Source organism: Ahaetulla prasina, chromosome 1 (assembly GCF_028640845.1).
Source record: "Ahaetulla prasina isolate Xishuangbanna chromosome 1, ASM2864084v1, whole genome shotgun sequence".
Classification (NCBI taxonomy): domain Eukaryota; kingdom Metazoa; phylum Chordata; class Lepidosauria; order Squamata; family Colubridae; genus Ahaetulla; species Ahaetulla prasina.
This window is the reverse complement of record NC_080539.1, coordinates 216,012,550-216,038,713: the sequence shown is the minus strand read 5'-3', so window position 1 is coordinate 216,038,713 and position 26,164 is coordinate 216,012,550. Positions and strand designations below refer to the sequence as shown.

The window sequence follows — 26,164 nt, the reverse complement described above, 5'->3', positions numbered from 1 at the left end:
GTTTGCCTGTGTCGTCTTCTTAGTTCTGGGGGAGAATGACTGCCTCAAAGTCATCCAGCTGGCTTCAGGCCTAAAGTGGGACTGGAACTCACCACCTCTCAATTTCTAGCTTTGGTGCCTTTAATTACTACACTCCTTTGGAGATTGCAAGGAAGAGGCAATCCATTATGGCTCCTGGAGCAAATTAATGACTCCAGTAGCTACAGCTATCGAAGGGGTAATATCAGGACCTTATCAGATCTCGTGTGACTACCTGGGATTAAAGTTGATGGTGCCTTTTGTTTCGTTTCAGGTATTGACAGCCAGTGGATGAATGCACTGAAAATGCACTGTGTGACAAGCAGCCCTTCTCTCCAACATTCCCGTCCCCACAGTCCCAACAACTTAACCCATTTTTTACCCTACCTTCACAATCAAGACACTTACGCGGCTGCTGTGAGGCGGACTTCAGTGCCCACTACCTATCATATTACCCCACTCATTCAGTCAAGAAGTTCATCGCCAACAACCTATTTATCGTCTTTGCATCTGAATTCCAAGGGAAGCAGCAGCTCCAGTGCGACTTCGACTTCGGACAGTCCATCGGAAAAGGGCAGCTCCAAAACCAGAAACAAAAATAACTATCACACCAGCGTCTCTCCTGGAGGGGCGGCAGCTGGAAAGCGTTGGGTAAGAAACCCAGCTGCTCCAGAAACACTGAGAAATGCTGGGAAATATTCTAGGTCTTCCCAGTCAACCTCCAATCAATATCAACATCTGCCAAGGACGCATGAGAGAAAACATCCTCATTACCCGCAGCAGGACAAATCAATACCAGGGATGCCCTTGAAAACTGAAACAGAAGAAGAAGAGGAAGAAAACAAAGTCAGCGAAGGCGGATGGGTGAAAGTCAATTATTCAAAGAAATCTTACCGACATACTGTTGGCAAACAAAACAAAGAGAAACCGAAAGGCGCTGGAACACTTCAGAGAAAATTCCGTTGATGCTTTTTCAGAAATATGTTTTATTTTTTATTGCACAGAGCACTGACTTTCCACGGAGAAGGTTTGAAATTGTTCTTAAAATAACTGACGACGAATGTGAGAATGGGGAGCCTGCAACAGAAATCGCCTGGGAGGAATGACATTAGCGCAGCCTTGGGTTCTGTTGGACGCTTTTTTACCACATTGTAAGCCTGATATAGTCTTCTCCTTGTTTCAGAGCACAAGATATCAGTTCTCCCTTTCCTGTGAAACAACACTGCCAAAGCAACTGACAGCAGCTGGATAGCATTCTTGGGCCTGAAGCAGGGGCCTCTTAGGGTCCAACAAGGACTAAGGACTCTGCCCATACCTCTGGTGTCTGAGACTCTACCAAAATGGTAGAGCTAATCAGGTGCAAAACATTCTGGTTTTTTTAGTGTGTCTACTTTTAATCAAGTACATTTTACTTAAGTCTAGTATTTCCATTAGCATGATATTCTAGTTCACCGTTCTTTGTTATTTCCAATACTCTGATCCAGTATTGCTACAAGGACCAAAAAAAAGTGCTGCTTAAACCTATGAATGGAAAAAGAAATGACTGCAAAAGTTATCCTTTCCATATTTTGAGTGCTTGGGGTTGTTTAATGAATTATTTTCTTTTTGGCTTGATTTTGTAGCAGCACCTTCAAGCTACTACATCAATCCTCCATTTAGAGATAAGCCCCAATCTACTTCAATTGGAATTATTTTTATGGTTAAGGGAAAGTGTAACAGCTTCCTCAAAGAAGCAAAATAATATAAGAAAAAAGGCCTAATTATTTTTGGTACAACTATTTATTAACATAAGGTAAAAATCTTATTCATGGTATTTAACTATAGTCTGTGTGTTGTCTTTAAGTAATAAAAAGGAACATAATACTTACGTGTATGCAGTATTTTGCAATTCCAGTGAAATTGGATATTTGTTTTCTTGGACATACCTGCAAGAAAGCAAATTGCAGTGGGATTTTCTTTGAAATAAAGTATTAGGTGATATAAAATTAATTCATTTTTCCAATGCAATTTTCAGAAAAATAATGATATTATATTAGATTCCATTTAGATAAATTAAACCTAACTCCTAACTTTCCCCTTTTTCTTCCCCTTTTGAATTATAAGGAAAGGAAAAGGTTTTCAAAAACGTTGTTTAAAGTATTTTGATACTTAGCTGAGGAAATAAGGAATAAATGTATCTTATTTAACATATCTTTTCTACTTCTTCATGTAGTAGCAGGTTTTAACAATAGCAAAGTAAACCATTTCAGCCAGCTGTAAAACTAGTGGTCTCTTCTCATTCAAGGAGCTATTTCTTTGATTGGCTCAGGTCTCTCCTATTTCTAGGAAGAGTGGTTTCCTAGGGGTAGTGCAGGTGCTCCCTATTTGTTCAGCAAATTATTGGAGGAGAGCTTTATGGATGTATTTATTTATTTAGTAGATGTACATGGCCGTTCCCTCTCACATGGGCAACTCTAGACAGCTAATACAATAAAAAATACCAATACAATCAGGATAAATTTATACAAAGCAAAAGAAGAATGTCCATCAAGCGCAAAGCAGTCAGTAACAAAGAGATTCAACTGACAGGCTCAACCCCCTCCCAACCGCCACACTTGAGAGAAAAGCTGTGTCTTAAGGGTTTTATGAAAGACTAGCGGGGTTGGGGACAATCTAATCAACACTATATAAAAGCTCTCCTGGCTATGGCTGCCACTTGTTCTTTAAACAGGAGCTGTGAGATCAGGAGGACCCCAAAACCGTGCACTGATTTTGACAGAGTAATGCAACTCCATCCAGAACTAAAGGTGGAAAAAAACACCAAATCCAGCAGGCCCTAAAAACCTGGATGGATTTGAAACCTGTTCTTTTCCCATCCAGTTCTCCAAAGCCCCCAGCTACAAAGACAGAACCTTCATAGCATTACTTGGGCAGCCCAAGACTAAAGATATACAAATGGTATCAACAGCCTTCTGATGTTACTTCACCCCATATCTCTGAATATTTTTTTTAATTTACATTTATATCCCGCCCTTCTCCGAAGACTCAGGGCGGCTTACACTATGTTAGCAATAGTCTTCATCCTATTTGTATATTTATATACAAAGTCAACTTATTGCCCCCAACAATCTGGGTCCTCATTTTACCTACCTTATAAAGGATGGAAGGCTGAGTCAACCTTGGGCTGGTGGGACTAGAACCTGCAGTAATTGCAAGTAGCTGTGTTAATAACAGACTGACTTAACAGTCTGAGCCACAAGAGGCCCTATGAGCTTGTCCAGAATCTTTATATAAATGTTAAAGAAATGCGGGGAGAAAGTCAAGACCTGAAGAACCTTGCAAAAAGGGCACATGGATTTAACCTCTCCCCAACCCATTAATACTGACTGGAATTTATTTCAGAGGAAGGGAGTAGACCCTGCAAGGCCATGTCCCCTGAAGGATAGCGTGACTAAATAGTACTGCAAGCTACAGAGAGAACAAGGAGAGTCAGGATGGATGCACTAACCCCACTTATTATTTATCACATTTCTACTCTGCCCACCTCACCTAAGTGACTCTTGGCCCTTGCAAGTTCTGTTTGTTGTCTTTGAATTCATGAAGCTCTGAACTCACGAAAAAGCAGATTAACGGTTGAAAGAAAAGAGAGAGAGAGAGAAACAATTATAAATAATTGAAATATAGCTGAGAGATGTTGTGTTTATGTGTTGAGGCAGCTACTTTCAGAATTTATTCACTAAGGTTGATTATCAAAATGTCCAAACCGATTATCAAAATGTCCAAACCGATTCCAGGCCTCCAGGCCACAAAGAACACATTTCACTCCCTGTGGGATAAGCTCACATTCCTGTTCTTCAGCTTTACTACACTCACTATTTCGAGTCCAGCAATATGGTGGTACTTGTCTCAAGCAGTTGGCCGTCACAAAGAGAGAGACAGAGATCCCTCTCACAGCTCAAGTAGGTATATTTGCATCAAAGGATGAGAATAAGGTAAGATTTTGTCAACCTTCATTTGCAGCCTTCTCCTCACCTCCTCCAGAGATCCCTCCTCACAACATCTAGGCTGCAATCAATGCTAAAAGAAAGACGAACAGTGAAACTAATGTATGCAGCGGTGGGTTAAGTGGGCGGATGTTTGCAGCATCTTAATTAGTGAACAGGCATGCGTTACTTGGCTGCTTTCACTCAGGAATCTAAATATGGATAAAGGGGCAGAAAGAACACGTCTAGCTTAGCACAAATGTGAAGTCTCTCCATCACTGCATTGCCAAAATGATTAGCACTGCCCCTGGCTGGCTGTTACCTCAAGCACTGCAACATTCTATAACCAAAGATCAAGCGAGTTTAAATTTCATACCAAACATAAATGGTTGTGGTTTCATTTAACTTACAGCAAAAAGATTAGAATTCCTGATATCTGTAATCCACCTTCTTTGATGGTTTAGTGTGATAGCATTATTTGCACCTTTGTATTTTAAGAAAACCCTCCCTATTTCATTATTTTTTTTCTTTTCTTTTACTGTTATAGCCTAAAATAGCAGCCTTTTCCTGCCTGGGAATTGATGCCTTATAGCTCGGTCAAGCTAATTTATATGCAGACTTATTATGTCAATAAATCTACTTTCTTCTTCCCTGCAAGAGAATGGTTGCGTGAATTTTCATCTCCAGTGACTTCCTCCAATATACCTGACCACATTTGGTGATCAGGAGTGTGATCAGGTAGCCTGCTTGGGCAAGAGATCAAAACCTCCCTCCAATGATCATTATCTGGCAACTTGCTGAGCTGATTTAATGAGGTGAAGTTGCTCAGAAAGACTTTGTTCTTCCATTTCCTCCTGTGAGAAATCACTCAAAACAATGACCTCTACAGGTTGCTCTTCTTGGAACAATTATTCTTTCTAACTCCACAGAGGCTGCAGAGAATGAAATGATGTCTCCTCATCTCTATGTGTTCTACAAATTCACTCCTAAGGAATACTGAATTTAAATTTAAGAAGACACAGGGATTAAAAAAAAAAACCTTCCATGTAATATGGCCTTTGAAGTAATTATTGTTTAGATAAGTAAACATGTACTTAGTTTTATCATTATGAGAGGGGGGTAAATAATATGAGCATTTTACAAGAATGATCTTTTTTGAAACCTGATTTAATTTTCTATGCAAGTATATTGTTTTCTTTTTCATTTCTTGATGATCTCTTAAAAAAATCTAAGAAACAAATAATTCAAATCAATTTGTTACGAGACACTGACAAGTGATGTTATGGAAATAAAGTTATGTGGCTGACCTTGTTAGAAAAACCCTCTCACGCTTGGAATATGAGGGAGAAACTACTTGGTTATTACTTGGTTATTTAAGACTTAATTCTTCCTGCATATAACTTGCCACTGAATTCTGTAGTTTAGTAGCCAGGCACTTCTTCTAACAGCTCCAACCATAATTGTAGCTATGTGTGTGCAGTGATGCGCTTTTATGCCTGAGAGGGAGAAAAAGAGTAATGGTGTTGTGGATTCAGACTGAAGAAAGAGCACAACACTGAGGAGGAGAATCATATCTCTTTCAATGATTCTTGGGTGCCTGCTTTATGAGAAAGAGGGACCCAATGGAAGAACGAAGATTTTTATAAGTTGAGTTGAGGCCTACAAGGATCTGACTGGCTGCCCAGTTTGGGGAAGCTAGGCAGGTCCTTGTCCTTGTAGCTGGGGTGAGTTCTGATATTAGACCGAACAGCCCTTTTAGGAGGGTCAACAGAGCTGGGAAAAATCCATTGTAAAGGAAAAGGAATCTTAAGGCCATCAGCTGTGGAAGATGAAAGGTTAGGGTTTCACAGCTCTTTACTCGGCTGCAGTTCCTTAAGAGGGCTGCCTCGACCTAAAGTATGAGCTGGTGGGGAGACTTCTATGCTTTGGTTGAAAAGGGATTGAAGGGGGATTTCCTTTTCCAGGGCAAGGAAAGTCAATTTGGGTCTGATACAGGGGTAAAATCCAGCAGGTTCTGACAGGTTCTGGAGAACCGGTAGCAGACGTTTTGATTAGTTTGGAGAACCTGCAAATACCACCTCTGGTTGGCCCCAGAGTGGGAAGGAATGGGGATTCTGCAGTATCTTTCTCTTGGAGTGGTGGGAATGGAACTTTTGCAGTGTCCTTCCCCTGCCATGCCCACCAAGCCACGCCCAGAGAACCGGTAGTAAAAAAAAATTGGATTTCACCACTAGTCTGATAGGATTGGACAAAGAGAGAAACTGGGTTTGACCCTCATCATGTCTAAAAGTTAAGAGGGGGGTAGAAAAGGGTGCAATTTCCATTTTTTTGGTAATATTTATTTTCTCGATTACGATGGTTCACTTGAGCCCAGAGGTTGGGAAGTGAGAAATGACAAAGCTTTTATGACTTGAGCTGTCCTATGCCACAATTAAGCTGGAGAAAATAAACTGAGTTCTCCAAGGAACATGATGTAGGCAAGGACAGAGAGGCCCAAAGAAATAAACTAATCAAGTGGTAACTAACTATAGTTGGTTGTATGATAACCATATAGCCACCCAATTACGTCTTTTAGGCCAGGGGTCCCCAACTGCTGGGCTGCAGCCCACTACTGGGCCATGAGCTGTTCAGAACCAGGGCACCCGAAGCGGTGGGCAAGTATGTATACATATCCCACTTGCGTGAGCAGTGCGTAAACACACATTTCATTTGCACAAGCAGTGCGAGAGTATGCCCACCACTTTGGTTCACTTTTCGGTTCTGCAACCCAACAAGAAAGACACAGACTTCAGAGGATAATTAGAACTGCAGAAAAAATAATTGCTACCAACCTGCCTTCCATTGAGGATCTGTATACTGCACGAATCAAGAAGAGGGCCGTAAAAATATGAACAGATCCCTCACATCCTGGACATAAAATGTTTCAACTCCTACCTTCAAAACGATGCTATAGAGCACTGCACACCAGAACAATTAGATACAAGAACAGTTTTTTCCCGAAGGCCATCACTCTGCTAAACAAATAATTCCCTCAACACTGTCAAACTATTTACTAAATCTACACTACTATTAATCTTCTCATCGTTTTCATCACCAATCTCTTTCCACTTATGACTGTATGACTGTAACTTTTTGTTGCTATCATTAAGGGTTAAATTGCAACCTATGACCATCATTTGTGTTGTAAATGTTGTACCTTTGATGTATTTTTTTCTTTTTTCTTTTTCTTTTCTGTACACTGAGAGCATATGCACCAAAACAAATTCCTTGTGTGTCCAATCACACTTGGCCAATACAAATTCTATTCTATTCTATTCTTTGCAAATAGAGCTGTATGTGTGCGAGAGAGCAGTTGCCTGCCGCTTTCATGAAACCATCCCCTCTCCTCCCTTCCCCTGGAAAGCCGGAAAGGGGCTGAATTACAATATTTATTGTACTTTATTTTGATTTTCCAAAAATCCCTTTTACACAAAGCTTGCCATTTCTCTTTCCAGTGTACCTTTGCAGATATCCAAATATTTCTATAGAGCAGAGATGACAAAGCTTTTAGGCACAGAGTGCCCAAACGAGAAGGCACGCATGCGCGCCAGAGCCCTGGAAACCCGACGACCAGCTGGCCTGTGCGCATGTGCGCCTCGGAAACCCGACGACCAGCTGGCTGAGCTGTGCATGCCCACAGAGAGGGCTCTGCATGTTCGTCATCACGGCCATAGAGGTTGAGATTTGGGAGACATATGTCACATTGTTACAATGCAAACTCCACCACTTACTGTATGTGCTTGAGGTTTTGAGATGCAATTACAAGAAGGTGAAGCATGCATTGTGATATTAAGGTTGTGTATCATTGTTAGGAATGAACGCCTTTGTGTACAGTATTTCTCTGTTAATATTTTTAAACTGGTAATTGAAGATAAGCCACTGGAGAAACTAATCAAATTGTCACAGTCTAAAAACTGAATTAAAAAAATTGGAAATTAAATTAAGCGTGTTGCAACTTGTATAAATGCTCTGGGTAAACTTTTAGCTCCTTGAATGTATGTATAATCAAGGCACCAACTATGTTTTTGAAATTAAATCTGAAACTATAAAGCTTCATAAAATTCTAAATACAAATGACCTTTAAAAATACAAATTGAATGTTATCTGCAACAAGACTTCATAACAGTTTTGTTATTAGTTTAGTTGCTGTAAGCTTTGGTTTCTCTGTTCACTAATCAACCCTAGAGGTGGAGCCAAAATGGCAGCACATTAGCAGCTTGCGAAATAAGTTTCTGGTTTGCAACAGGTCTTAACACTTCTAGCTTAACTGGATGCCCCCAAAATGCCACCCAAGTGCAAGAAAAGAGCCTGGGCCAGTCGCAGCAACATTACTGGAACCTAGTGGTCTTCACTAGCACTGTGCTAGTATATATGCTCTTGGTTTGTCAAGCCTGTATCTTCTACTCCCTCCATGTAATGGAAGGTTATTACTTTGGCCACAAGCGGGATAATAGCCAGGAAGTGAGAATCTATGTTCATCTTTATTCACTGTCACTTCCTGATTCATTCTCTACCACTAAGCCGTAATGTGACTTGTTTAGCTTAGAAAGATGTATAAATCTAGCCATGAATTTAGGGCAGGAGACAGTATTTGAAACTCCCAGCCACCCATGGTTGTGCTGCCACATAATTGGATTTTGTGCGATTTTATTTTTTTTAAAAAAATCAAGGGTGTAACTGTGAAAACAGAATGACATGGGGAGACGGGGGAGATTACTTCCGTTTTACCGTTAACTCTACTAAAATGCCTGAATCACCACACATATTTATAGTTCAATGGGTTGCATAAGAAAATCATTAACCTTCTTTTATAGGGCAATTGTGAGATTCATGTTATTTCTGTATTTATTTAAAGGTTTATGCCAATGTCAATAAAGCTGATGAACTTTAACTAAACGTTTGGCATAATATGCTAACGTTTTTGCATGATATGCCTTTCTGGAATGTTACAGTTATGGTCAGCCCAATATGCTTAGAATTTGAGAACTACAATAACTGAATGAAAATCATAGTTATTTCTCATCTAAATCACTACTAGTTATCTGAAGCTGCCTTCATTTCAGCAATACATTTAAGAAATAGGGAGAATTAATTATACTATTGCTGTTAAAATACTGGGATCAAGGATAAGGATATAAGGATAACTAGAATTGCCCTTTAAAATCTGATTGTAAGATATCTAAATGCCAGAAAAAAAATTCCCTTATGAGATATCATTTAGCCGCAGTATCTCGACTGCAAAAAATTAAACAAACATTGGATGGTAGCAAAATAGTTTCCGCATCTTTTTTGCTGCTGTTTAGTGATCGTTCAGATTTTTGCAGCCCAGTAGTGCTCAATCTGATCATGCAATCCATGATCCATTCCATAGCCTGTTTATCTACTGCTATTTCTTATTGTATATTCTATTTATATAGCATCATCGTTGATGGTCATGTACAATTAATAAATTAAGTATTCCTTTTTCCCTTGAAACAGTTTTATGATGGCTGCTATTTTCAAATAGCCTATTATCTTCACTGAGTGATCTAGTAGCATTGAAATTGTTTAAAGATGAACTTCTTTGATCTCTATCAGATAGAGAGGAAATCTATTAACTTTTTTCCTCAAAGAATACCTTGACTGTCCATCTATACAATTGTGGGCTTTTGTTTTGTTTAAGTGCAGTTTTTTAAAAAATGCATTCCTACACAGGTTGAAAAAAGTTAACAATTTGGTATGTTTTAAGTTTACTATTGGTAAAACTTAGAAGACTTAGACTTTGAATAACTTTATTATCACTTTGAATATACACTAATTGGCATACATTAAAATGAAATTTTGTTGCATAAAGCTCTCAAAGGGTTTCTACCTCTAATATACACTATATAAAAATGACAAGATAAATAAGTAAATACAAAATTATGCATGTACCCACATATATTATATGACATGGAGAAACAACAGTCTAGTCCAGATGTGTACATGTACATGGTGAGAGAAATAAATATTGCGAATTTACCAGATGGATGGCATAGGGAACAAAGCTGTTACAAAATCTGGAACTCCTGCTAGACAAATTGGGGTAGCAAATGGATACAAGCAAAAGATATGAAGTATTTTGTGTCTTGATTTTTCCTGACCGAAAACCAAGAGTGAATGGACAAATTACAGCAGCAATGGGTGCCCTGTTGGAAAACCTGAAAGGGTGTGGACAAATCAACTTGGACAAAATCTACAAGGCCAACTAAAAGTTATTGATTACAAAAATCAAGATGTTGTCATGGCTACTTTTGCTTAATGGCCATGTAATTGCATGGCTAGCCCAGATTAAAACTGTTAATCAGCATCAGGAGAAAAAGAGTAGATCATACAGAGTTCTTTTGCACAGGCCCAGGTGGTCAGTGAAGTCCCTCTGGGTACCAGCTGAGTAGAAAGGAACCTGTATGCAGTTCATAACTGGTCTGGCCCCAAAGTCTTCCTTTTTATGGCTCTATAGGACCTACCTGTGATGTATTTTAGTTTAGTGGTGAAATGTAATTTTTTTTACTACAGGTTTTGTGGGTGTGCTGTGGCTTGGTGGGCATGGCAGGGGAAGGATACTGCAAAATCTCCATTCCCAGCCCACTCGAGGAAGGATACTGCAAAATCCCCATTCCCTCCCCACTCCTGTGAGAAGGATATTGCAAAATCTTCATTCCCACCCCATTCTGGGGCCAGCCAGAGGTGGTATTTGCCGGTTCTCCGAACTACTCAAACTTTCCACTACTGGTTCTCCAGAACTTGTCAGAACCTGCTGGATTTCACCCGTTTTAGTTCCATTTTGATAAGGGATAGATGGAGTTCATTGTCAGTTCCAGCAATTATTTGTACTTGGTTGTATACTTCTGCAAACAATTTTGGATTCCTGGAAGAGAAATTGCCTGGAAAATCTAAAGGTATAGTTGCTTGCATGTGTGCGCAAATGGGGGAATCCCTTTCTCTGCTGGTTGAAAAGCACTGGTGAACTAAAGCTGATTTAAGAGACTCAAGTGTGGTCTAGTCTCCAGAGAACAGATTGTTTGCTTTTGTGTGCACTGTGAGAAGCCAATGGTGCAGGTAAGTATGTAATTAAGGGCTTATTTAAAATTGAGATTCTTTTACATCAGTCTGCTGCATGCTCACAAGGAATAATAACCTACAGTTTACACACCCCTTATACTGTGTTTTGGCCTCTGTAAATACTCTTATTTTCCAGATTATTCTTGGTTCATATTACCAATTATCTGGGTGCCACACGCGTGGAGTTTGGTCCTAGAAAACATTATAGGGAACATGGAACACATACATCAATATGTTTGGCAGTAATTTTGAATTACATTTAAATCAGTTTTATCACTCTGAAAATATCTTAGTACAAAAACATTGGCCAAAGTATTGCTGTACTCTTTATGCTGTATTTTCTAAACTGAGAAGTACAGTATCTGGTGGCACATACAAAAGTCTGGCATAAAGGTTTTTAAGGCACTCTGTTGTTTTTCTTTAGAAAACTACGTTATATTTAGCCCCTATTCATTTCAATGGGGGGAAAAATCACAAGCATTTGCTCATTTCATAATGATGCCGAAAGTTAATTGAAATGTAATCAGCTCTTTCTGGAAGAGAATATAAAGAATGTTACTTCATTAGAAGTAGACATTCCCACATAATAGTCCAAGAAATGCTTTCATATTTTGAAATCGTGCAAAGGACACCTGGCATGTGTTTTGGGGCGAACTTTAACTTGTTTTCACTAGCTACCAAAGCAACGTATCTTAAGTACACTACTTCCTTCCAAGGCAAGTAAGGACGCGATGTGCCCCCACTCTCTTTCCTGGTGTCCCCCTCCCTTTCCTTCTATGCAAATACTTCATTACTATTTCGCGCCACAGATGTAGGTCCTGGAAGAACGATAGACAACCTATGCTAAACTTGAAAAGAAAAGGAAAAAAAACAACAACAACCCTGCCGACTCTCACAATATTTTCTATTTTTGCTACCCATTTACCTTCACGACTGTTCGAAAACCGCGTCGTCAGGCGATCCAGCCGCATCACGAAAAGCGACGTCCGCGAAAAGCAAGAGCTCGTCCCTTCCAGGACCCACAGCACTTTTCGCGGGAAAAAAAAACACACCCACCCCACCGTATCTAATCCCCGCCTCCGGCGAATTCTAAGTAGCTTTGGCGCGAGTCTGAGTCTTGTGGTTAACCCGGGAGAAGCTTCGGGAGCTCCACGCGTGGCAAATCTGCAGTTAGTAATGGACCCCTTCGGCTTGCAGGTGAGCGCCTTGGTCGCAGCGTAGGATTTATCCTGTAGACATTTACTTTTTTTTTTTTTTTTAAACTCTGGAGTAAGTGCTGGGGCAACTGGCGGGGTTGGGTTGCTGGGGAAGGCGGGCGGTGCAATTAACTCAAAAGAGTTTACAAAGATCCGAGTTTAAAGCTATTATGGGCTGGCCAGGTAAAGCTTCGCGGATGTTGGAATGGGAACGGATTTTGAATGGGGGGGGGTGGGGGAGGAATAAATGCAAAGTTTGCAACAGGATGTCTTTTTTGGCTTTTAGCGTTTCTCGGGCTTCGACCAGTAGATTTGGCAAATGCGTTGAAGAATTGCCGTCCCGCAAGTCTTTTTTTTTTTTTTGCTCCGTTGCGTGGCCAAGCGCCATTCGGAGCGAGCGAGCGAGCTTGCAGTTTAAAAAGCGGGCACATGGCTCGCAGCCTTTCAAGCTACGGCGCGAACTTGTTTGGGTTGAAAGGCTTGAAGAGGCAGCCGCTTTTTGGAAACGGCCGCTCGGTTAAAAAAAAAAAAAATTGGGCTCGCCCCCTCCCACGTGGCAGGTTTTTTTTTTTTTACCCTGTACGTTAAGTAGGTAAGTTGTTTTGTTTTTTTTAAAGCGGGGGGGGGAGCGGTAGTGAAGTCGAGGAGGAACTTGGCAAAAGTAACGCTTCGTTCCAAGCCGTGACTTTTCCACCATTCCTAGATTTTGGAGAATATGGAAATCGGGAGTAAAGCGGCGAGCCTTTAGTAGTTTTTACATACTGTAGTAAGAGAGTCAGGGCAGGCTCAACTCAGGGGCGGTTTACACACCCTCTTTTTTTTGTTGTTGTTCCCCAGATCGGCTTGCAACCACCAGCAAGGCACTAATCCTTTGTTTCACCGCCAGGCTCCCCCCCCCCACAAAGTATTTTCCCTCCCAAAACTTGCTCCTCTATTTCTTGGAGGGAGGGAGGGGGGGAAAAAAACCCCACAAGTCAAATAAACTTCATTGCAAATAAACTTTTATCTCTTGGGGGGCATTTCTCTCGCTCTCGGCGGCGGGGGAGAGGGAGAAAGAAGCCGGAGTAGTGGGTTGGGGTAGTGGTGGTGGTGGTGGAGGGGAGGGGAGGGGAAAGTTGTACTTTTCCCGCGCTTATCGATCTCTTCAGATTTGGTCCCTCCACCCCCGACTATCTCTGCGGCTCGGGGCTGGCTTCAGCGCTTAAGTTGGATACAATGGGGTGGGGGTGGTCAGAAAAAAGAAGATCCCACCTTCTCTGCTCGTTTCCTTTGAGCATGCCGCGAAAAGAGTGTGGAGGAAACCGAAGCCCTTCCTTTTGAGAAGGGATCATGGTGCGCATGGTAGACACTCCTATTGCCTTTGTAAGAAGAGACCTGGAGGGTTTGCCAGCTCCTGTGGATGAAAGCTGGCATAGAAATAAATCATTGGTCCCATAAATAATCAGACCATTGGTTGGTTGATGTTCAACTATGGAATGCTCCTTTCAGGAAGGCCTTGAAAAAGTTGCTTTTAAGAGTCTTGTCCTATTCTTCAATCCCAGATTTATATTTGTGGGACATATTTTTGCCAATAGAACTCAGCCAGGGAGCAAAATTATGTGGACATAATTTTGAAGTAGAACTCAGCAAGGGAGAGAATTTTTAATTTTTTGTATTCTCTGGTGAGGCAAAAAAGACAAGAATGAGAAAGAAGCGGAAATGCCCTAGGCCCGAGGTTCAGTATGGAGAAATAAGAAATAAAATAATTTTGAGTCTGTCTCAAGAGTGAAGGCTGCCAATTTACTGTACAATGCTGTAGTCACAAGTTGTGGTTCCACTTCTTAATGGCACTTGCCTATTTGCACATGCAAATAGGTCAGTTGATTATTGACTGATAAACCCTTAACAAAGATCCTTTGCCAGTTTTGAATTAATTCTTTTAAATCTTTTTAGTTTCATTTTTTTCTTAGCTCATTTGAGCTTGAAAAACAACAGCTTTGTTTTCTCAGGGCAGTTTTCCATGTTCTCAGGGCTGTGTAAATGGTGACCTTGCTGTGGTTTTATTCTCAAATCAACCTTGTGAGATGGGCTAGCCTGAGTCACTGGTTCAAAGACCTCCATGAAACATGATTTAGTGGCACTCTGTTGTCTTAATCTGATACATTGGCACTTTTAAAATCTGATTACCCTGTAGGTAATTGTCAGTTTACTTATTCACAGACCTCAGAGATTGAGACAGACTTTCAGGGACGTGTGCTATGGTGATAGGATTATACCATAATTTAGTTGCCATATTACCTTTTTGGCATTATTGTTACCTTAAAAGTATGTGTTGTGGATTCTGCCATTCCTAGAAATTTGTCAGTTGCCACATTTTTTAATTGAGTGTTTCCTCTCCCCCATCTTTTTTTCCTGATTTCAAATATTAGTATATTGCCTAGTGACTCAGTACAATATCTGTAACATTTACTGATTAAAAAACCCCTCCATTTTGGAAAAAAGTTCTGCATTTATAAAGCCTTTTCATTTTTAACAGTTATCTAATTCAGACACTTCTAGTTAACTTTTATTTGTCATTTACAGTACATATTTTTTCAGAAGCGAGATCCACTGGGACTTACTGCTTCTTGGGGAGGATAAATCTATATACTTACAGTTGGAATAGAGTGATAAAATGGCTTTTATATGGATGAAAATGTATTTGGGGCAGAAGATTTATGATTATTTTGCAGAAAGAGTTTGACATAACCTAGTCTACCTACGCAATTGGGCATCTTTTAATTTCATCTTAATAATAGCATTTTACTTCTGACTGATAACCCTTTAGTTTACCATCCTAATCAACAAGTTGGATATACAATTATGGAATCCCAAACTGGATCTTGCTTTTGGGAGATCATGGCTAGATCTGAATTATTTATGCTTGTGATAATGTACCCACATGAATGGTTGAATTGAGCTGATGAAGAATGCATGGCTGCCCTTTACTGAAACAATCATACGAGTTGGCCATGCCAAAATAGGGCTAACAATTTTTTTTAAATTTACATTTATATCCCGCCCTTCTCCGAAAACTCAGGGTGGCTTACAGTGTGTAAGGCAATATTTACAAAGTCAACATTGCCTCCCCAACAATCTGGGTCCTCATTTTACCTACCTTATAAAGGATGGAAGGCTGAGTCAACCTTGGGCCTGGTGGGATTCGAACCTGCAGTAATTGCAGGCTGCTGTGTTTTAATAACAAGCTATCTTACAGCCTGAGCCACCACGGCCCTTTTTGCTGTGCTGTCTTAATTGTAAACTGACGGTATAAAAGAATGTTAAACTTTAGTTAAATTTTAACTAGAACTATTCCCTTACTATATGTTGTAGATGAATTTAAGTCCCATAAAAGTGCAGTATATGTCTTGAGAATTGTATTGCTTTCAAAATATATATAATATTGTTAGTGAAATTTTCTCCTGCTTAATAGATTGTGCTTGTTTTAGTATTTTGTGCCACTATGGTAAAACAAATTAAGTACACATTAATTTTTTTAAATTAATGTGTACTTCAGTCTAGTCTGTAGCCACACTAGATTAGTTTAGCTTTATTAATCCAGCCTACATAAAACACATTATAGTAATTAATTGAGTTGTCATTGTCCATTTTACAGGGCAACCTTTCAGAGAAGAGAAAATCCACAGCATTCCGTAATACTAGACTAATCCCTATGGAAACGTCTTCATCCTCTGATGATAGCTGTGACAGTTTTGGCTCTGATAATTTTGCAAACACGGTAAGTAAAAAGTGCAAGAATAAACAGAAATTGAATGTGTGGTGTTCAGAAATACCCCATTTGTGATTAAAATGCTTTGCTTACATTTCTGTACAGCAGTTATATGAACATACAGTATGAACTCTAATTTCATTTCACTTCTTCCCTTGTGCTCCTAGGTAGTAATTGTTGGAGGTAGATTAGCCACTTACTCTATCCTTTTGAAATGTCGCCTAACCTAACATGCCTGATGATTTGCCATAAAAGCTCTGAAACCATTTGTAAACCTTCTGAACCATTTTTCTTTGTTACAAAAGCTATTCTCTTGTAGTGCACTTGTACAATGTGATTTGCTCTCAGAACAGTTTATGGAAAATAGCTTCTCATTAAAAAAGAGAGAGAGAAAGAAACACATAGTGTACTTATTCTCTTTAAGAAACCAACCTTCAAGCCAGAAGTTGCAGAAGAAATGGCTAAAATATTTTACGAGGATTCAGATGAAGAATCTTTCTGTGGCTTTTCAGAAAGTGAGATTCAAGACGTGCTGGTGAGTTGAGCATTTAAAGTTCCTAATTACTATTGTCCTTATTTTGCACACTGAAATAGACCAAGTTCCTTCAACTTCCATAGTCTGAGAAATACTTGTTTTGATTGAGAAGCCAGCAAGGGAACTCAAAATTATCAGCCATCTTGCACATGAGGATTGAATCTTAGTCTTCTTGTGTGAGATTAGAGCTTCTTTTCCATATTGTGGTAATTTGTGTGATCAAAAAGGGATAATGTTCTTGACAGTGATGAAGTAGCTCTTTTGTCCATGTGTAAACTGGCAAATGAAGCTCCAATAATGTAAACTTATCAGCTATGTCTTCTCCATTGAAAAAGTGCTATGCAAAATAAAGCTACCCAAAAAAGCTCATTAAAAATAAAATAGTAGAATAACATCATGGTTAGCATATATTTTCTGAAGTAATTATTACCTTAGGGAAAATACATATTTTAATAAGCTCTCCAAATGTGAGCAGTGAGGTGACTTGCTGGCTTTTAACAGAAGAAAGCTGGAAAAGTGAGAAGGAAGGATGAAGAAGGCCCAGTTTCTAATGTCTGCTAAAAATACCTATAAAGAAAAGCTCTTCTAAGATTAACTTACCCTCACTTTGCCCTTCCCAGGATCTATGCCTGGAATAATAACTTATGATTTGAAAAGTTGAAAGGCAGACAGATACTTAAATGTCCTTCAGTGATGAGGGCCAGATGTGAACGGTTGCTATAAGTATTCTTTGGTCTATTTGGTATCCTTCAGGTGTCAATTTTTTCCTTGTTTCCCCTCTTTTCAGTGTTTATATGCTTTCCCTTCTCCATCTTTTTACACAAGAACTTAACAGACACCAGTATATTTAGTAGAACTGTGAAGACACTTCCTAATGATTGTCTCGGGCATGTCAAAGCTTTGAAAAGTGGGGCTTGGTAACTTGGTAGACCTTGTAAGAAGCTTCTGCTTGATGTATTTAGCCCCATATAAAGCGGGAAACTCCTTTCTATATTGTTTTAGAAAAATAGTACTATTTTATGTGCAGGTAGTTAAGTGTTCCAACAGGGCCTGCAGCAGGGGAACGGCATATAATCTGGTATTAGAGCAATATCTTTCAGTGTAATTTTTTTCTCAATTCTTCCAGGTCAAGAGCAAAGGTCAACAACTGAATGTAAAAGTAAGAGGAAGTGATTTAATTAGGAAAATCTATAATATCTGTGCTCTGACGGTGGCTCTAAATTGCTGATATAGAACCTGTAACCCTAGATGTTACAGCTTTCAACAGTTCTGGTTAGCAAGAAGAGTGATGAAGAGTAGTTCAAGAGTGTTAGGTTAGCCACAGGTTTTTCACTCTTTGATTTGGTATAGGTTCATGAAATGTCGGGATTGCCAGTCTAACTGTACAAGTGGCTTATACTATGTTTTTTTTATTTGAATGTTTTTAATAGAAACTGGGGACAGATTCTGAAGAAGAAGCAGAGAAATGTTCACGTAAATGGCCTAAGAAAAGTGCTGCTCCCCTTAAAGTTGCTCTGAAGTTCCCACCACGAAGGTCTAAGAGGGGAAAGAGTAAAACAGTTCCAGCTTCACAACCTTCCTGTAAATTGGACTCTGAGGCAGAATCTGATGAAGAAAGTGGACCCAAATTCTTGGAGAGAAGAGCTTTAAATATAAAGGAGAACAAAGCCATGGTAAACATAAAAGAAAGTCCTCAAGAATCTGGGTTTTTTTCTGAATGGTGAATTAATTTTGTGGCTTGTGTTTCATTGTAAAAACACATTCAACTTCTTGATGCTGCTTCATTAAATATTTTAATGCTACTTAATTGATTATCAACCTCAGGCAGCTTAAGCAGTATTCAAAATTACAATTATGCAGGCATTTTTAATCTCATTCCTTCAATATTGTCCATATTTGCCATTTGAATAAGGTCTAGAATACTTTGTGAAAAATTCTGAAACAATTGGAAAAATAGGTCCAATAGATCGAGAATAATGACCAGTATTCATGGAGATGACCAAAGGTTTTGATCACTAGTTTTTTTTTTATGCTTCTTCAATAATCTGATCAGCTCTATAAATAGTCTTTGTATGTGTTGTGTTTCTGAATAAATGTCTATACAGTTCCTTTAATATACATTCTGTCTGAGATTTCACTACTTACTTCCTGTTCTTCATTACAGCTTGCAAAGCTAATGGAAGAATTAAAAAATGTGTCTGGAATTTTTACTAAAAGAGGCCCGCTCGCAACTCCTACTTTGGTAAATCACACTTACGTATTATATTAATTTCCTGGTTTACTTCATAATTATCCAACAAGTATTATTACTATTTTTATTTTTTATTGATGAATTTAGAGCAACTAAAGTCCATTGCCTTACTATATTATAAAATAATTGCCACTTGTTATTATTTTTTGATTTGCTCATCTATAAAATTTCAGTGCTCAGTTAGACACACCAGGAAGTTTTTAAACCTAAAACTAATACATCAAAAGTCTTCTTGAAATAAACACATGCACTTCTAAATCTCAGAGTTCAGATCTGGATCTTCTTAACCAAGTCCATGATTAGCAAACCATGCTAAGCCACGTGCCAGTGGATGCTTGACAGCTAACCTACATCTTAGGAGAAAAACATGCCAGCACAATCTTGAGCAGCATCAATTCTATCATATTTTTTGTTTCCTGCAAAGTCATATTATGATTCAGTATTTTAATGGTCTCATTGGGCCAAAAAAAAGAAGTTTTAGCTTTATAGTGTGTAAATGGATGACCAATAAATACAATTGTTAGAATTCTAGAAGTAGATGCACCAAAAGGGTATTGAGTAGATGAAAACAGTTTTGCACTGTACTTCCCTTCTATTAATTTGGCCAGATTATATTTGAGTGGTATGATTCATTAGAGCTGCAGGTGGCCATTCTAGGAACCTTTATCTGAGACTAAGTTTGCTGTAGTTTAAGTTTAGAGAGGAGTAAATTGCTAAATTTGAGGAAATGTACTGTAGCTTATAAATGATTTAAGGCTACATACCTGTCTGACATGGCCATATTTCCTTTATCCTCATCCAAGAAAGCCCAGCGCAGTCCAAGGAAATCAGTTCCCAGAAGTGCTCCAAGGAGGAATCCAGAAAGAAGTTCTAGGCCTCACACAAGATCCAGATCCCTAATTGAAGGTCCTCCAAATTCCATGTCTATGGAGGAAGAGGAGGAGGATCCCTACATGTTAGTGAGAAGGAAAATGTATGACGATTTTTCTGAGGTATGTTGATGATATTTATTTCAGACAACGAAGTAAATTGATCCTTAATAGCATAGGTGATTTAGATAAAGGTTTTCATATGAAACAACCATATCTGGTCATAATTAAGCTAGGCCAATAGGCTCTTTTTGTCTTTTGCATTGTGCACAACCGTGGATATGGCCCATCTTGGCTTGATTGCCAAGACAATTCAGTAGCAAGATTTGCCGTTGTTCCTGGCTGTATCTGTTTTTAGAGCCCTTCAAAAATATAAGGCTGAGTGCAGCCCTTGGCCGGAAATCGGGCTTTGTCCTGATTGAAATGAAAACCCTTAAATTGTATTTCAGGAGGGGGGGGGAAGCATGTTCAGAATTGAAACCGAGGAGAAATTGTACACTTATTGAGCTCAAACCAACAAGTCACCTTAATGCAGTAATGTGATTTGGTTAAGAAATGCAGGGACATAAATATTACAGTGCTTTATGGCAGGGGTCTCCAACCTTGGTCCCTTTAAGACTTGTGGACTTCAACTCCCAGAGTCCCTCAGCCAGCAAAGCAAAGCTGGCTGAGGAACTCTGGGATTTGAAGTCCACAAGTCTTAAAGGGACCAAGGTTGGAGACCCCTGCTTTACGGAACTCTTCAATGGCTTGACTTAACCCAACAGCACTGTTTTCTTCTGGATTCAGGATGAAAGGGATACCCCCAGAAGAAAGCGCACTAGTGCTATGACTCTTCCCCATGTCATCCGTTCAGTGGACGAAATAACCGAGGAAGAGCTGGATAATATTTGTGAAACTGTGAAAGATAAAGTCTACAACCGTGCAACGGTAAGGTGACTTGTGTTCTGCGTTCAGCCCTTTGGTTTGCTTTGTCCAAATTATGTTACGGATAGTGCATTGTTCTTGCTTGATTGTCTCCTCTGCTACAGCTTGATCCTACATTCTGATGCTGGTATTTCCTGCGATTCCCAGTGTTAGAGCCAAGGGAATCTTTGATCCTTTGTTCTACCTCTTACTGCATAATTGCAGAAACTCCCAATACCAGGAAGTTTCTTAAGTTGATTCTTTGCAGTTAGGAGATCAAACAGAGCAGGTAGAGTACCTAGCCAAAGAGTGCTTTAAAGAGGAGGATCTTTCTCACTTCATGTCGACTTCACTGAAATATTTGATACGTGACAAATATAGTTGAAGATTTGGATTGGGGAGATTTAACTTCCACATTCCCATTTGATCAGGAAGTTCACTGAGTAACTTCAGGCCAATAATGTTCTCGGTTCAACCTATTTTCTCAATATTGTTGCTATGAAAATAAGTCTTATTTAAGCAGTAAAGTAATTTTCAAAGTCTAATATTTGCTACCATTACCTGTACATGTTGGTGAGGACTTAAATGTAATGGTTCATACCTAGTAATAAAAAGGAGGTTCACATGTAGTGGCTTTATTGATAAATTGTAAAAAATAATATTAGTTTATCTAGTTCAGATATAACAGCATCTTTTGGCTTGCTGCTATTTAAATTTGATTAATTTACAAAATAAAGGGCGAAAGCAATTGGTACTTAGATAAACTTCAAATACATAAAGTCTGGGATTTTTTTTCCCCAGATAGGTGTTTAGTGGCCATAACTCTAAGCTATAAGGGTGTTGGTTTGCTTTGTCTTGGTGCAATGTATAGAGAGTCAGTTTGGTCTAGTGGTTAAGGCACCAGGCTAGAAACCAATAGTTCTGATCCCACTTTAGGCATGAAAGCCAGCTGGTGACTTTGGGCCTGTCCAAAGTGCAGTGTTTTTTCAAAGCAACAATCAACCTGGTATCCTTTGCCTTTGCTGCTCTCTTTAACAGGGTTCTACCTGTCATCAGTGTCGTCAGAAAACGACAGATACTAAGACAAATTGCCGGAACCCAGAGTGTCTTGGAGTACGTGGCCAATTCTGTGGACCTTGTCTTCGTAATCGTTATGGAGAAGAAGTCAGGGCTGCCTTGTTGGATCCAGTAATTATTTTATTTTCATGTTTGCTTGAATGCATGCTAAAGTTCATTAAAAAGTAGAAAAACAGGTAGTCCTCATTTAGCGACCACAGTTGGGGCTAGCAATTTCTGCATGCTAAATGGAAAATCAAATGACCAGTTTGTTTTTCTTTGCCCCCCGCTCTCCTGTCCTTTGGAACATTCATCCTGATACTGGGATAATTCCACAAGAATGGAATTAATGTTTATATTCATTAGAGAAGAAGGGATTACAAGAGTAAGTGAGTACACTAAGCAAATAGCACTAGCTCAGGGGTGTCAAACTCAATTTCATTGAGGGTTGTGGTTGATCGTAGGGGTTGATCGTAGGGGTTGATCGTAGGGGTTGATCGTAGGGGTGGATGGGTGTGGCCACTCCCCAACTGCTGGCATGTTTCCCCTTTGCATTGGGTGGACCTGGCCGAAGCCACGCTGGCCTGATATTTCTTCTTTGTGTTGGGTAGACCAGGCCAAAGGCACGCTGGCCCGATGTTTCCTCTTCACATTGGGTAGGCCAAGCCAAAGCGACACGGGCTGGCCCATTAAATTTTCCAGGACAGCCCCACGGGCCAGATCCAACCACATCAGAGGCTGAATCCGGCCCGAGAGCCTTGAGTTTGACAGCCCTGCACTATCTGATTCCTTCGTGTGCCTGCTTATTCTTGTATTCTTTTCCCAATCTCCATGGTTTATGAAGAGGGGAATGGTATAGGGCAATATGTACAACTGACTATAATAGCGTATGTGAGAGGGATCATAAATGCACAACTTGGTCTTGATTATTTTTTCCAGCACTGTCATAACTTTAAATAATTAACTGCATGAGGCGTTTAGTAAATGAAGTCTACCTATATTTTTTCAATTTCCTATTTAAAATGTGTAACATGTTTATGATGTTCTAGCTGAATCGTGATGCTGACATGGTATTCTAGCTGGATCATAGCCTAATAGCAACAAGAATTGAATCTACCTATAGTTCATTCTCACTCTCCTTTTTTTCCTTTAGAACTGGTACTGCCCACCTTGCCGTGGGATCTGCAATTGTAGCTTCTGCAGGCAGCGGGAAGGAAGATGTGCTACTGGCGTCTTGGTTTACTTAGCCAAGTATCATGGATATGATAATGTCCATGCTTACTTGAAAAGGTAAATTTCATTTTTCTTCATGAATCGGGATATACTGTAGATACAAATTACTGGCAAGAAGACACACATGGATTCGTGAAGATCCAGGTTCAAGGAGGCATTTCATGTTTAGAATAATATTAAGTTACTTGTTCATTGCCTTAGTTTCACTTTGTGTTTTTTTTCATCTCTTGCAGTTTGAAACAAGAACTTGAAATGCAAGAATGAACTTCTGAAGCAATTCCAGAATAATCTTCAGCGCATATGCTTAGATTGTCTGATTTGAGAATTCACTTTTATTAATGGTTGGCATCTTTCAGAAAAGGGAACAAAAATTGTGGCTTTTGACTGAAGTTCAAAGTTGCAGGATAGAGGTTCGTCATACCGTTAAATCAAAGCTTTCCTACTTAGTCCTGTTTCATGATGAATGCTACTGGATCTTAATTAGCATCCCGCAGAGCAGGAAGAGGTCTCATTCAACCCATTGGGTAGCTGCGGCTTCATACAAAGGCTATAACCAACCAAAAACAGTACTTGCCATTATAGTTCTCCGGAATCTCACTGTGTGAGATTTTCTGGTGGCAGTTTTCATAGGTACTTTCCCCATGCAACTCTTGAGTTTACGTTCATGTTGGAACTGCTGCGGTCACATTATCCCTAACTATTGTTAATGTTAGCTGAGTCCAATTTTTGTTTCCCCTTTGTTGGAAAGAAAGTCTTTGGGGAGGCATTCAATGTATCTACATTTGCAGTTATCATGTATAGTAGATTCAGTAATGAATCAAACGCTAGCTTTTAAAGCTATTGTAAATAGCAGCTGTGATTATCTAATTGCAAAGCAACTTAAATTCCTGACAACTTTTTTTGAAAGAAGCAGTGATAACTCGATACTTAGGTTCAAAATTTTGATAGTAATTGAAATGGTTTAAATCAACAAGTGAAGTGTACTTGATCAGTCATGCTTAGGACCATGTTTCGTTCTGTTTAAAATAATACTTACAATGAAAGTGTGACTAAAAGGGTCTTGAGAAGATTCAGACTTATGAAAAATTAGTAAATGGTTTGATCCTAAAGCTTATTGACCCCGAGATCTTGGTAAGGGATATTTAAAAGGAACCATTAGGGAAGGCAGTTTCATTAGGGCTGCAGCAATCCAAAAATAATTAGCTGGAAGCAAGTTGTAAAAGCAAACTGTCTCTTTGCTGTTAGTTTAGACTTTTGCAGACTGGTTCAAGTAATTCTAAATTGGATTATTGACCAAATAATTTCACTAATATATAAAGCATCATGCCTTAGATTTTCTCAAGAATTGTTTATTGTAGATAAGGATTCACAAGTCTTCCATCATAGTTTATGCTGGAGCCAATCTTGCATGATCTGCATGTTGGGTTGTAAATGCAAGGCTTTCAGGCAGCAATTTGATAAACTCTGTGCTTGTCTAAAGTGACCATGAACAATACAATTTCATGAGTTGTAATGTAGATAGGATCCTAATTGGTGATATTTCAAACTGTGTTGGTTAATAAGGCATGGAGCTTGTGCATCAAACACAGGTGGAGGTTGTGGCTTTCATATACTAACTGGTAGTGTATCTGCTTAAATGCTGTGCTAACTGGATAAAAGCTACCCATCCAAAGTGCATTGGATATAAAATCGTGTTGAATAAACTGCCAGAGGGGAAGTGAACAGATCTCTTGAGTTGCCGAGACCCTTTAAGAAGGAATCACTTTTGCTACTTTTCCATGTAATACTCATACTAAGTACCATTTGTAAGCAGTTCAATACAATATAAAATCTAAACGGAAGAATATCATCTCTCCCACAGAGAGTTTAGATTTAATTTTCATAGTGCACATTTCAGGGGGAAAAATCATCGGCTGTTTTGCTTTGCCTCTAAAATTGTGGTGTTATAATGCTTGGACACGTGGCTGTTAATTTTCTGAAGATTTGTTTTAAATGCAGCAAAAGACAGTAGCACTACTCAAGTCTTTTCCCTAGGGTAGTTTAAACAATACTGTAACCTGATACTTTTTATGTATGAAATGTAATTTTGATTAATTAAAGTTTGCTTAGCAGTGGGCTGAAAAGGCCGTTGTTTCTTGTGCTTCTGTGTGTGCCAAGGTTCCATGTTGATTTCAGCACTTATATTTTGTGTACAGGATAAAACATCCATGACTCTGATCCTGTACGAAAACTGCTTGCAGTGCATATTCAGATTTTCCATATTTCATTGTAATCAGATCAGGATGTTAACAGCAAGGGGGAAAAACACAATTGCAGCAGGGAAATTTAAAGTAACTATTTTCTCCTTCCCTCTCCTCATCCTTTTAAGCAGCAAAGTTGCCTTTAATAATCCCAGCTTTGATCTTTGTCTTGTAACATTCTACAGGCGTTCTACAGTTCCCCATCCAGAGTATGGTCACAGTTAATCTAATGTATGTAGACTGCAGATGCAGATAGCTGCGTTAGATGGATAAAGGTTATGTTATGCCAAAACTCAGGAGTCTGGTACCAACTCTTCAGATTATAATATTTTACTAAAAGGCATAAGCTTTTCCAAGCAACATCTTATAATGGCATGCCTAGCACTGAAGCTAATTGGCATGAACAAGATTTTATACTGGGGGAAAAAAATCCAGATTAGAATGAAAAGCTATGCTATGTACCTTTGTCTCTCCTAGACAATATTTTTTTTTTATAGTTAAAGTGAGCCTGTAGTTCTCCTATTCTGACCTGAAGAACCTACTTGGATCTTCACTTTTGAAAGCAGGTTCTGTTGAATGAGTTACATTTTATATCCTGCACTTGGGATAATCCCTAAATTGAAAACTCACACTGATTATAGAGATGCCAGGAAATCCGCCAGCGTATCTCTGAAGGCTGTACTATTTTGCATCACAAAGCAAACTCCCAGCCATTGTGAATGAGTCTTGCTTTAATCCAGAAAGATCTATATCCACAACTTTACCCCATTTCCTGGGAACATGTAATTAATCATTTGTACCTTATTTTTCATAGCAGCTTTCAATCCAAACCAATGATATATAGGAAATTGCCTTTATTATAAAATAACGGCATATCCCCCCCCCCATAAGTATTGCATTGCTGAAAGGAAGAGGGGAATTAAATTTGCTGATCTGCCTGTTCAAATCCTCAGGCTGAATTTAGGTAGCTTTTCAGATTCCTGCCTATATAAGCAACCTCAAAATCCCCTTTTCCCCCGTTGTGTTAAACA

General features: G+C 39.2%; 2 protein-coding genes and 1 long non-coding RNA gene across 4 annotated transcripts in view; 2 read left to right on the top strand and 1 right to left on the bottom strand.

Annotated features, from left to right (window-relative positions):
- Positions 1–1,880, top strand: part of MAP3K20 (mitogen-activated protein kinase kinase kinase 20) — a 134,869-nt gene extending 132,989 nt beyond the window's left edge. For both annotated transcript variants that reach the window (XM_058190445.1, XM_058190437.1), the window contains one exon: positions 293–1,880. In XM_058190445.1, coding sequence (XP_058046428.1) covers positions 293–984 — 692 coding nt within the window. In that variant the 3' untranslated portion in view covers positions 985–1,880. The remainder of the gene's footprint in view (positions 1–292) is intronic.
- Positions 697–13,642, bottom strand: LOC131201979 (uncharacterized). The gene is made up of 3 exons (XR_009156046.1): positions 13,547–13,642; positions 1,887–1,943; positions 697–832 (listed from the first exon to the last, which is right to left on the bottom strand). It is a non-coding gene; the product is annotated as an uncharacterized LOC131201979 (long non-coding RNA).
- CDCA7 (cell division cycle associated 7) lies at positions 12,157–26,034 on the top strand. Its single transcript, XM_058190457.1, has 10 exons — positions 12,157–12,296; positions 15,930–16,052; positions 16,468–16,578; positions 18,009–18,251; positions 18,743–18,820; positions 19,633–19,821; positions 20,488–20,628; positions 21,643–21,792; positions 22,814–22,950; positions 23,127–26,034. Exons 1-10 carry the CDS (start codon positions 12,276–12,278, stop codon positions 23,155–23,157), a joined length of 1,224 nt encoding a protein of 407 aa, XP_058046440.1. The 5' UTR covers positions 12,157–12,275; the 3' UTR covers positions 23,158–26,034.
- Positions 26,035–26,164: the final 130 nt, after the last annotated feature.